Here is an 11635-nt window from a genome sequence, read left to right as displayed (position 1 = left end):
GTGCTCAGGGCCTAAAGAAGGTTAAAAAAATTCCTTTCCATTCAAGTCATGAATCAGAACAATCTTTTTTCATTTTTTGGAAGAATAAATAAATCAGAAAAATCATATCATATAGATAGTACAATAAGAGGAACAATAAGGCTGCCCTATTATTCTCAAATGGCCTGACAAACAGCTTCATCAGATTCGTCAACCATCATCTCATTCTTGAAGAGTAGCTTGAGGTATGGAAGAACTTCTGGAAGTAAAGGTAAGTCTGCTATATTAATGCTCATCATGTCAAAAGCAATACATGTTTTATGCATGTGAGTCTCGTCAAACACTGGAATTTTTGGGTATCGCTGGCTGAAGTGTGTAAGAATAATGCGATATGCACCTGCAGAAGACCCTACTTCAATGGCTTCCTTTGTTGTGCTGTGATTCTTTTCTATGGCTTCCTCCACCATTGCATCCTCAAAGGTAGCCTGCAACAGTGACAAGCTCAAACAAATCAATCATTACATTCAGCATCTAGCTCTCAAGTAATATCATCACATAATAATTTTCATGAACAAGAAGAGCGTCGTGCTTGGTGCATTGGTCAGGTCCTGAAACAGCCTCCCTGGAAACCAGGGTATGGCTGAGTACATTTGACCCACCGAACCTGCTAAACACGGGAGCCTCGTACATGGTACAGCATTTTTATCTTCATTATTCGTAAGAGAGAACAATATGCAGATAAACAGATCCACTTTCTAAAATGTCTTTGTTAGTTCTACAAGCCCCATTGTCCCTCTATATATATGTACATAGACACAGATCCCAGATGAAACAAATAAAAGTACAATAATAGATAAAACTTGCCTCATGTATAAGAACCGTTGCTCCACGAGATGCATCTACCAGTTCTTGACAGGGCCTAGTATCACCCGAGTAAACAAGTTTCCACCCTGGTATTCTTTTTCCTACACTGTTATTTCTCTCTGCTGCATTCAGGACAAGGCCAAATGACTGCGGACAATGCAAAACAGGGACACTGACCAAAGCCTCCAGCCCTGCTTTATCCAGCACATTCTTCAGTTTCTTCAAAAGTCCCATGCCAGTATTTCCTGGACTAACAGGTTTTTTCCAATAGCTCTGCATGCTACTGCCTCTAGCAAATAAAGTTGCTCCAGTTGTCATCACACCCTCTCCTTCTCCCTTATTGTCAACACTGATTGGATCCCTTGGAGGTAATTCATTCCTGTTTGATTCTTCTTTATCTTTGAAAGCATCCCATGATGACTCAGTCGTGTGTCTGCAATCAAGGAATTCCATATCTAGATCTTCAAGTTTTTGATACGCATCCAAAAAACTTTTTAGTTGCCTTGGCCCAATAACAAGCAAGGGCTCATGATCAACCTCCCTTAACAACTGCCGTCGTAAGGCAAGAATCCTTGCTAGACCAGTGTGATGATCAGCATGGATATGAGATATCCAAATACACCTTAAGCTTCTCACAGCATCATCAGCACCTTTCACACCAAATCTGTTTCAGTTAAATAACCATCTCTGTTAACTGAGAAAGCAGAGAAGCAATAACAGAACCAGATTTAACTTCACAGAAAGTTTTACCTCCTTTTCAGCTGGGCCAGTGATCCTTCACCGCAATCTAAGAGCAGGCTTCCTTTTGAGAAAAGGTTAATATATATAGAACTAACATTTCGATACTTGGATGGCTGAGATGAGCCAGTTCCTAAAAGAACAACCTCCATGTCTTCTCTTGTTATATTTTCCAGACAACCAGGAAGATAAGACTTTTTCTTATTATCATCTACACACCTGCTTTCCTGAGTTTATATCAGATCCAGATGCATTTCCTGTCATCCAGGGTTCTTCAATCACTATATTTTCAGGTTTCTTGTACTTCTCCCAGAACTCCCTAACTTGTTCAGCAGCAATCTCTATCTCAGGAATCTCCGCTACAAGCTCATTGACAACTTCTGTTGGAGTCAACAAGCTTGGGATCCCAGATCTATCCAACCCAAGCTGTGCATAAGGACGCAGATGGAACTGTCACAGAACAAAGCATTGTTGGAAACTTTTAAAAAGAACATTGAGATAGTATTAACTAATAAAAAAGAAGATAAAACAATCTAAAATATTAAAAACAGTAGAGGGCATGCTACAATTTGAAACAAATGTAGAATGGATGAGAGACGGATGAACTGCACAAGAATATCAGAGAAAAGCTTTTCAGTTATAGACATAACAGGTGACACTTCAACCCTTAATGAAAACTGAGAATTTCACAAGTATCACTACTACTGTCAGCATTCTAGTCATTCACTATACTAGCAAAATAATAAGAGTGGAGACAAGGTAAAACAGGCTAGTGGACAAAAAGTGTTCCAAAAAATAAATATCAATTAATAAAACACAAAAACTAGTTAGAAACATATTCAACTAACAAACTAGATCAAACAAAGTTTTTCTTTCGAAAAACATCTTGAAACCTAATATTATTGATCATCACAAACTATACGAAAACACTAATTATAATCAATAAGGAGTGGGAAAGGCTCTTCCTTTTTCATCTTTCTTATTTTTAAGAGGGGGAGGGGAGGAGAATAGGGAACAGGGGGCAAGGGCACTGAACTTGGAGCAACAACATTATGACATTGTTTTTATTCTTGAAAAGACCATACAACCAAGTTGACTCCTAAGCAACCAAAAAAATAACAGTTTGACACCTTACAAGAAGAGTTAGAAGCTAAATGCCTCTGTACCTTCAGTAGATTTTCAGCAGAAAAACTTTCCCAACATTTCTGAGCAGAATCCTGAAAGGAGAAAACGATTTGCTTAATTACCTGATTTCCCAGAGTTACTACTCTATACCCAACATAAGATAGTTCAATCTTGCATTTAGTTCAACATCACTTCCAAAAGGAAAGAATGAAATACAAACAAACCTCACATGAGGTGATGTGCTCAGGCATGGAATTCATTAGGTGCTGAGGAGACCAAAATCCAGGAGCTGGGAAGAACTGAGGACACAAATAATTAAGTCGTGCTGCGATTCTTGCACTGGATTTTAAAACTGGAATTTTCAAGTTCTTTCTGCAAATAAAAGATGATTAAGAAATACTAATAACATTAGAGGGAAGAAAAAAAACAGAAACAACCTCCAGGGTAGAAATAGTTAATAGTCATTTGATTTTCAAAAAAAAGAGAGTTAAACCTCACATTTCATGTCCACCCATGATATGCTGTGCTCCACCAAATCTTTTCATCCAATTTTGGTATTCAGGAGTCACTGTGATAGATGAAGGACTCAAGTGAATTACACAATTCACAGACTTAACACTATTCAGGTTTTGGTCAACCGCATCCACATAAAAGTTATTGAGAGATTGTGTAGACAACAACTCCTGCAAATGAGACGGTGTAGGGCAGTCAACAAGGACTACAATAGGACCGGGAAGTGAAGGACCAAGTACATCACTCGGATGGACCTGCATAACCAAGAAAATAAGGTTTTATGCATTTACAGACAGTAAAATGGATGCCAAATTAGACAGACAGATACAGACATTAATTTGCATATCATATCCTTTGTTAGAGTTGAATAATTACATTTGTAACCAGGTAAGTACATCAATAGATCACAAGTAGGACAACTGAGGATTCTTATTGAACCAACCATTATATTTTGACGATCTGACATGACAGAGTTCCCATGCTGCAGTTCACTATACTTTGGACCAGCTTTCAATCCAAGGGCAACAGCTTTTGCAGGATCAAACTTCCCCAAAATTTCAGGCAGTTCACAAACATAAACCACAGAAATATCACCAGGCTTCTGTACAGGTAAAGCTTTCCCATTTGGATCTTGTGAATTGGATAAAGGAAAATTCAAAATCTGATCCCTTTTCTCTTTATGCACTTCCAAGTAACCTGGCTGTAGAAGGATTGCTGATATCTTAACAACCTCATTATTAACAAGAACAATGGGTTCTGCAAATGTTGGCCGATCAGCAAGAGCATCTCCACCAGCCCCAGGTGCAGCTCCAAAGCTGTGAGTGTGAACCATGGCAGCATTTGGAATGAAGGATCGCATCGCATCAACTAAATATTTGAAATCAGAAGGACCCCAAACATTGACCTTCAAAAAAATAAAACCACACATCACAAAGATGGCATTTGGATTATAATGTTAATTTATATGCTTCAGGTAATATTCCTGGAGGAAAAGAAAAAACTCCAAAGTCTGAGTGGATATGGATCGCAAAATTGAAATGGCATAAATTAAAGCACTTCAGTCATTGTCATTGTTTCTTACCCTTCTACAGTTTTAACTACTTTTATTTATTGGGCCATTGATTTTTCTTGGCAGGGAAATTGTCTCTGTGCTTTCATTTCTTCTTTTCCTTTGCTTAATTCTTTGGTGGTAGATTCATTTACTATCATTTCTAATCAATTATGAGTTGATCTTTTATGTAATCGGAAATAAGATAAGATTTACTCACAGACATCCCTTCCTCTCCCATGCCAGCCAAAGTCAATAGAAGACCTGCGATGTAAAGTAGAAAAATTCTGCAACTCAGTACTTTCAGTAAAATCGCTTCTTATGGCCAGCTAAAAACATGAGGTTGGATGTAGATAATTTGAGCAACTGCAATTATACATTTCTGCCACATGTTTCTGTTTATGCATTCCAGCCATCATTAGCTTTTAACCAAACTTGCAGCTTGATAATCCACTGAATCAGTCAATTGACTAGACAACCAAAAAAAAAAACTAGCAAGCTGATTTTAGATGCACCAACCTGGCAATCCACCAGCAGTTTCTGAACAGACACGAGAAAGAAAGACATGATCAACCTGAAGATATAAAAACTATCAGCATAACAAATATGGGGAAAAAAGACAAAGAAACAAACCATCATTGTTTTTGGACCTCGAAAGGACTTAAAATGGAGCTCAACTTCAGTCCGGGACATTAATTGAAAAAGTGTGAAACCACTTTTTGGAAATGGACGGTCGAGACCGTTCGCTGCAGGATGCGCAACCCAAGCAATTTTACTTAAAATGATAAATATTTAGTGAGAAAAAGAAATGGGCAGTTCTCAACTGACTAAATAGATTTGCTTATATTCTGTTGTTTATCCCTGTAAATTCAATTCTCCCTCAGATAACACCTTCCCTATTTGATAAAATTTCACTGACCATTCACAACAAAAAAGAACAAGGAAAGAAATAGATAACAAAATTGCTACATCCAATACCTTTGATAACTTAATCTTATGCTCTGTGCAGAAACGTTGCAAACCCTGTAACACAAGATACTTATCAGTAACTACTCAATTGGTGACAAAGCTCCGTGCATCATTTTTTCAAACCACAGCTCGTCTAGAAGAAGGAAAAAAAATCAAATTATTCTTGAATCATTTTGATCCCCCCCCCCCCCCCCCTTTTTCTTTCTTTTTCTTTTGGATGGAGTTTTTGGTGGTATTTTCCTTCTTTTTTCTTTTTTTCTTTTTTCTTTCCCTTTTTGGTGCCTGCCCATGTTGGGGGGGGGGGTCTAACTTCCATTGATGAAAAAAAGTATAAGACTACATATTGCTACCACATAGGAAAAAAGTGACAGGATTCTCAAATATGATATAACATCAACTATGCGCGACACCCTATAAAAATTCCAATAAAATCATTTACTTGAAGGCACTTTTCTGAAATGTGGTGTGGGCCTTAAACACATAATCAGGCAGTTACCGTGCATCAGGGGGGAAAAACTTTCAAGATTAAACAACAAAGAATTCAAGCTGATCTTATGTAACGGTTTCTAACCCACAAGATTTAAGTCTTCAAAACCAGTCTCCAGGTCTTCTTTCTTCTGGATTCTATTAATACTTTCAAACACACAACACTAAGACTATGGTGACTCCTACATGTATGAGGAGAAGAATACTCTATAGCAGGCATGTATGCTACTGGAAAAATAACCAGAGATTTTCACAGGTGTTCTGTTCAGACAATGGAAGCATTCTATAACTTCCACTCTGCCTAATGTTCTATATATTTTAATCATCACTTAGAGAATCACATGGCTTGATAGGTGTTTGTATACTCGACAGCATACTGTAAGGCAGGCATTGAACCTGTAAACCAGATGGTGCCTGATGGGCCTCTGGTCACACAAGTCTACAGTCGTGGGAGGCCTGCTGGTAGTTTTAATACCAGCTACCAATTGAATAAGTGTAAATCACATAACAGGGTAAAAGGGAATACAGGAACAGGTGGAGGGCTGAGGCTGGGGCAGTTATGCAATCGGTTATGGGAAATTAGGAAGCTGTAGAGGGGCTGAGAGGGGACAGACTGAGCATCAAGGAAGAAAACTATTGTGTTAGGTAGCAGGTTACTGCTGGGGAGCCCTGGACTCTAGGTAATCCAGACTTTATTTTTCTTTTTTGCTGCATTTCTTTCTATTTGAATCATTTACTATCAAGTGGGAAAGGGAGCTTATCAGTGATTCACTTTCTTTTGTCACTCCCTTCGTCCCACAAAGATAGTCTTCTTTGAGGCTTCACTGATCCAAAATGTTTGTTCAATTTAAAAAACAAGATATGAAGTTTCATTAGGTTCCTCATAGTCTCCCTACCTATACATCTATACATGTATCACTCATTGTAATAGTTTCCATGTATTACATCAGCCAAGCTATAGTGTAATGTTGGGAAAGATAATTGAACTAGCCGATGATTTAACTACAACCTCCTTAAATGTGGGTTTTTTTTCCAATAATACAACATTTCAGGAGGGAATATGATACTTCGGGTGATGTTCTGGATTCTCTTTGGCAGCTCCATTCATTTTCACAACCCTAATGAATTCATGGACGGCCAGAGGTTCTAGCAGAAATGGATCCATTCCATTATCCTTAGTTGCTTAGAAAGAAGTATAAAGCAGGATTTTTAAGATAAGTCCTTCTTGTGAACCAATTTCCATTAAGAAAATTTCGTAAGATAACCAGAGATAGATAGTAATTTACCAACTATAACCTAACAGCAATAGGAACAAACTGAACGAATAGCATATGTTGTTGCAAGTAGCTCCAAGATACCTCTCCAACATTGAATATGAATCTCTGTTTGTCAAAGAACAACAAAACTGATGATGAAGTGTCTTGTGTATCCATTCCAGTCCCCAAAATCTGTAAAAGAAAGCTCAGAAGATAATAGACTGAACAGAAACCGATATATAAGTTCTTTGAGATGAACAGAGATGAACACTGAGCAGCCCATGAAGTTAAATACTTAATAAACTTGAAAAACAATTTTACCTGCACATAAGAGACGGTATTCGTGGGATTCAATTTTCGGACCTTCAACTGAAGGTCTTTGGGCTTGTTGCTCTTATCTCTCCCTTCGGCTCTTCTCTTATTGAACCCAATTGGCTCAGCCTCCGCCATTGATTTGTTTCCAGTCTTTGCTTCTCTAAAAGTGCTACTGCTTCTACTTCTGGGAGGAGGTAAAGGATGAGCTTTTCGTCGTCTTCCGGCCGGAGAAGATGAAACAATGAGAGGAAAAGCAGGTTTTTGAGGGATACTCTGTTTGACGAGAAGATGAGAAAGATTAGGTTTGCAGGAAAGAAGAAGAGGAGAAGAACAACTAGTAGAAAAAAAGAGTTTGAAGTTAGCGATTTTTAGCATTGTTTTCAGGAGTGGAGTCCGAACGTGCTAAGGGGTTTAGGAAGGGGATAGATAATGGTTGAACATCCCTAGGATTGGGAAAACTCAGTACAGGGGTCCGAGTTGAGTTCCAATCCAACTGATTTTGTTCCGATTCAACCATTGGGTGACCGATTCCGAAACCCTCAAGTCACCGGTTCACTTGGACCATGTAAAGCCGTCATATTTGTTTGGAATTGAGGGTTAGGTCTAGGGTTTAGTTAGTTTGATTCTTGATTGATTTATATCAGAGTTCAGATCTTAGATTTCAATATGGAGGGGGAGTCTCTAAATAATTATTAATGTTAGAATAACGAAAGGCTAATTTTCCAACAAAAATTAATATATTTAAATTTCAAACTTAAAAATATCAAAGTGTTATTTAGGTTATTTAATACATTGTATTAATATATGGTTTTATCTCATTAATTATATAGTTAAAAAATATATATAATCTAAACAAAATTAATAGTACAATATATTAAATAACCTGTGGAGTATTTTCATCTGGACCCCCTAAGGTTTGGTCCATATCACTTTTAGTTCAAAAAAAAAATTTTCCTTTGCATATGGTTCCCCTGAGGTTTTTATAAATGACTAACTAATGACAAATCATAATTTTGATGACCAAAATACCCTTATGGTGCAATGGTCAATATTGTACCAAAATTATAATTACAATTTTAACCTATTCATTTTATATTCAAGGGTCTTAAGATTTTAAATTTACAAACTTATACCCTTATTGAAACTCAATGAAATCTCATTCCCATCTTACAAGAAAAGAAAACCACACTTTCAAGAATATTGAAATCTACAAAATATCAAGGGCCTCTTTGGTTACATGAGTCTGGAGATTTCAAATATCTACAAATTTCAAATCTATAGATTTCAAATCTTTGGAGTTATAATTTATAAAATTAGATGTTTGGTTGTGGAATGAAATCTGTGGATTCATCATAAAAAACTATTTGATCGACATGAGTTTTGTGAATGTGCAAACGTATAGCTTTTTTGAAATCTCTGGATTTCACCCCTTACCCATAAATCTACTGATTCACGCTTTTAGGGCCTGTTTGGTTATGCGAATCCAGAGATTTGAAATCTTTGGATTCACAAATGGGAGATTTTTACTTGTTTGGTTGTGTGAATCTCTAGATTCATGAAATCTAGAGATTTACATTTTTACACTAAAAACGTGAATTTGTAGATTTATGGGTATGAGATGAAATCTCTGGATTTCACTCCATACTATCAAAGTGTTAAAGATTTGAACTATAATTCAATAAATATTTTTTTAGTATAAATCTAGAAATTTCATTCCAAAAATTCAAACTAACCAAACAGTTAATTTTACGAACCATGACTCTAGAGATTTGAAGTCTGTAGATTTGAAATCTCTAAATTTTTGAAATCTACAGACTAAAGTAACCAAACAGGCCCTTAGTGTAAAAAGGTGAATCTCTAGATTTCATGAATCTAGAGATTTTTACAACCAAACGGGTATAATTCTCAGATTCATGAATCCAGAGATTTCAAATCTCTGGATTCATGTAAATCTCTAGATTCATGAAATCTAGAGATTCACCTTTTTACACTAAAAACGTGAATCTGTAGATTTATGGGAAATGGGTGAAATCCAGAGATTTCAAAAAAGCTATACATTTGCACATTCACAAAAATCATGTCGATCAAATAGTTTTTTAGGATGAATCCATAAATTTCATTCCACAACCAAACATCTAATTTTATAAATTATAACTCCATAGATTTGAAATCTATAGATTTGAAATCTCTAGAATATTTGAAATCTCCAGGACTCATGTAACCAAAAGGCCCTAAGCTATTTCTTAAAGGTTCACCGCTTACTTCTACAACGTATGAGAATGAAAACATCAACCAAATAGACAAGTCATTACGAATACATTTTACTGAAAATACTAACCCTAGAATATTCCTTGAAGATTAAGGAAGACGATTGATACGGAAGATTTCTACCCGGCCGGGTCTGACCCGGATAGGGCTCCACATGCTAGTTAATCAAGAAAGATGCCGATCATCCATGACCAAAAGCGTAACATACGCCACATATATAGCAATCATCATTGATATAGAATGTCAACTCAGCAGCTGATTGAATGGGACCAACGACAAGGAAGCATGATCCTAGGAGAAACAATAGCCCTTGTCGGGCTAACTTAGCAAATATATAAAAGGTAACACTTACAATATAAAAGCTTTGAGATACCCCTCCGGTAAATCAACACGGTTAAATCAAAATGGCATACACGGTACAATATTGACCATTGCACCATAAGGGTATTTTGGTCATTAAAATTATGATTTGTCCTTAATTAGTCATTTTTATAAACCTCAGGGGAGCCATATGCAAAGTAAAACTTTTTTTGGACTAAAAGTGACATGGATTAAACCTTAGGGGGTCCAGATGAAAATTACCCTATACTTAATAGCATGTTAGTTTGTGATCCACTAAAGGGTCTCACACGTATAATAAAAAATAAATAAATAAGATAATAATTTATTTCAACCCGTAGGATTCTGCTTTTGAACCTCCTAACTTTGATTCTAAGTTATTTTTCCATAAAAAGATATGACATTCTTGCATTTATCTCTAAATGATATATAAGAAATATCAACCAATAAGACATTGTTATTTTATAGCCAAATATACCCTCATTATAACGTAGTCTTTTTTTTTTTTTTTTTTTTTTTTCTATTCACTCTTTAACTTACTCAATTTTAGCCAAATGTGGTATGTTAAAGCGGTTAAAGTCCCAAATTCCTTAGGGTGAGGTATTGGGTTCGCACCCACTTGGCGGCATTAATATAAAGCGTCCGCCACTTTAAGGAAGCAAATGCAAAATGTATTAGGTGTGTTTAGGATAAACATCAGTTAAAAAAAAAAATGATAATGTGTGTCCCTTTGTTGTTTTTAATGAATTGCTCATCTGTTAAAGAAACGAAATGCAATAGTCATGTTATTAGATCATTGTTATAGTCAAATGAAAAATTATTTAAATAAAACCTCGGGCCTTAATGGCGATCACATGTAAAGGTCCCTCTGGCCATTGTCCCTCATAATGATTGCTCATCATTTGTTATATGACAGTACATGCAATAGTCCATGTTATTAAGAATGCAATTGATATAGTCGTGGAAAAACAAATGATAAAATTATTTTGGTTATGATGCGTCCAAAATCTACTCAGCCCTTAGATCTCCTGAGAATGATCTGCAAAAAAGAACGTCAGATGTGGCCCGATCCGTTGAGATAAGGAGTCCACCTCCGAATGCTAAGTCAGTTGATGAACTTAATCACAAACGGCTCTGCTTGAGCACAAAGCTAAGGAATGAATAACGAGAATACGATTCAGATTGTATCCGTCCCCTACCTTGTGAGTATGTGATGTCTTATATAGAGTGTACATTCGAATCTCCTTCGTTGGACGTATTTGAGCTTTATTCGGATAGTCGTTGGATCTTAACAGATAGATCCGTTGAGTGATAGATCTCTAATAGGTTGGACTAATAGATGATTCATTTGATAATACGATCTTTATATGGTAGTTATTTCTATATGATAGCGATGAGTGACAGCCGCCAAATGCTGCTAGCCTTCTCTAGGTTGATTAACCTATTCCGATCACATCGGATTAGGGCGTGATTGGGACTAAGTTATTTTTCTTCTTTAGCAAGCTATCTTCTAGACCCGGCTCGCTTGGAAGCCAATCGATTCCCTTTGTCCGACCAGGATCGAGAGTCAAACAAAGATTGAACCAAGTTCGGTTATATTTTATCCATATCAAGTTTTTTTTGTAACTTCATGCTTATCAACACATATAATTTATTATTTTTAATTACCGAATTGGCAAATTTCCATCCAATGACATATGAAAGCGTTTTGCAGCTTCGTTGCAAACCAAGGAAG

The 11635-nt window shown here is 36.5% G+C and overlaps 1 protein-coding gene across 1 annotated transcript; it reads right to left on the bottom strand.

Annotated features, from left to right (window-relative positions):
- Positions 1-49: 49 nt before the first annotated feature.
- On the bottom strand, positions 50-7708 carry TRZ4 (tRNAse Z4). Its single transcript, XM_089149208.1, is given in 13 exon segments — positions 50-464; positions 844-1507; positions 1594-1799; positions 1801-2031; positions 2748-2798; positions 2931-3078; positions 3205-3473; positions 3662-4123; positions 4488-4531; positions 4787-4841; positions 5246-5290; positions 7081-7170; positions 7300-7708. Coding segments are annotated over 13 exon segments (2943 nt in total). The 5' UTR covers positions 7669-7708; the 3' UTR covers positions 50-155.
- Between the last annotated feature and the right edge of the window lie 3927 nt (positions 7709-11635).

The sequence above is a fragment of the Hakea prostrata genome, chromosome 3 (assembly GCF_041222555.1).
Source record: "Hakea prostrata isolate BN-2017 chromosome 3, UWA_Hpros_2, whole genome shotgun sequence".
Lineage (NCBI taxonomy): Eukaryota > Viridiplantae > Streptophyta > Magnoliopsida > Proteales > Proteaceae > Hakea > Hakea prostrata.
This window is presented reverse-complemented; position numbering and strand designations above follow the sequence as displayed.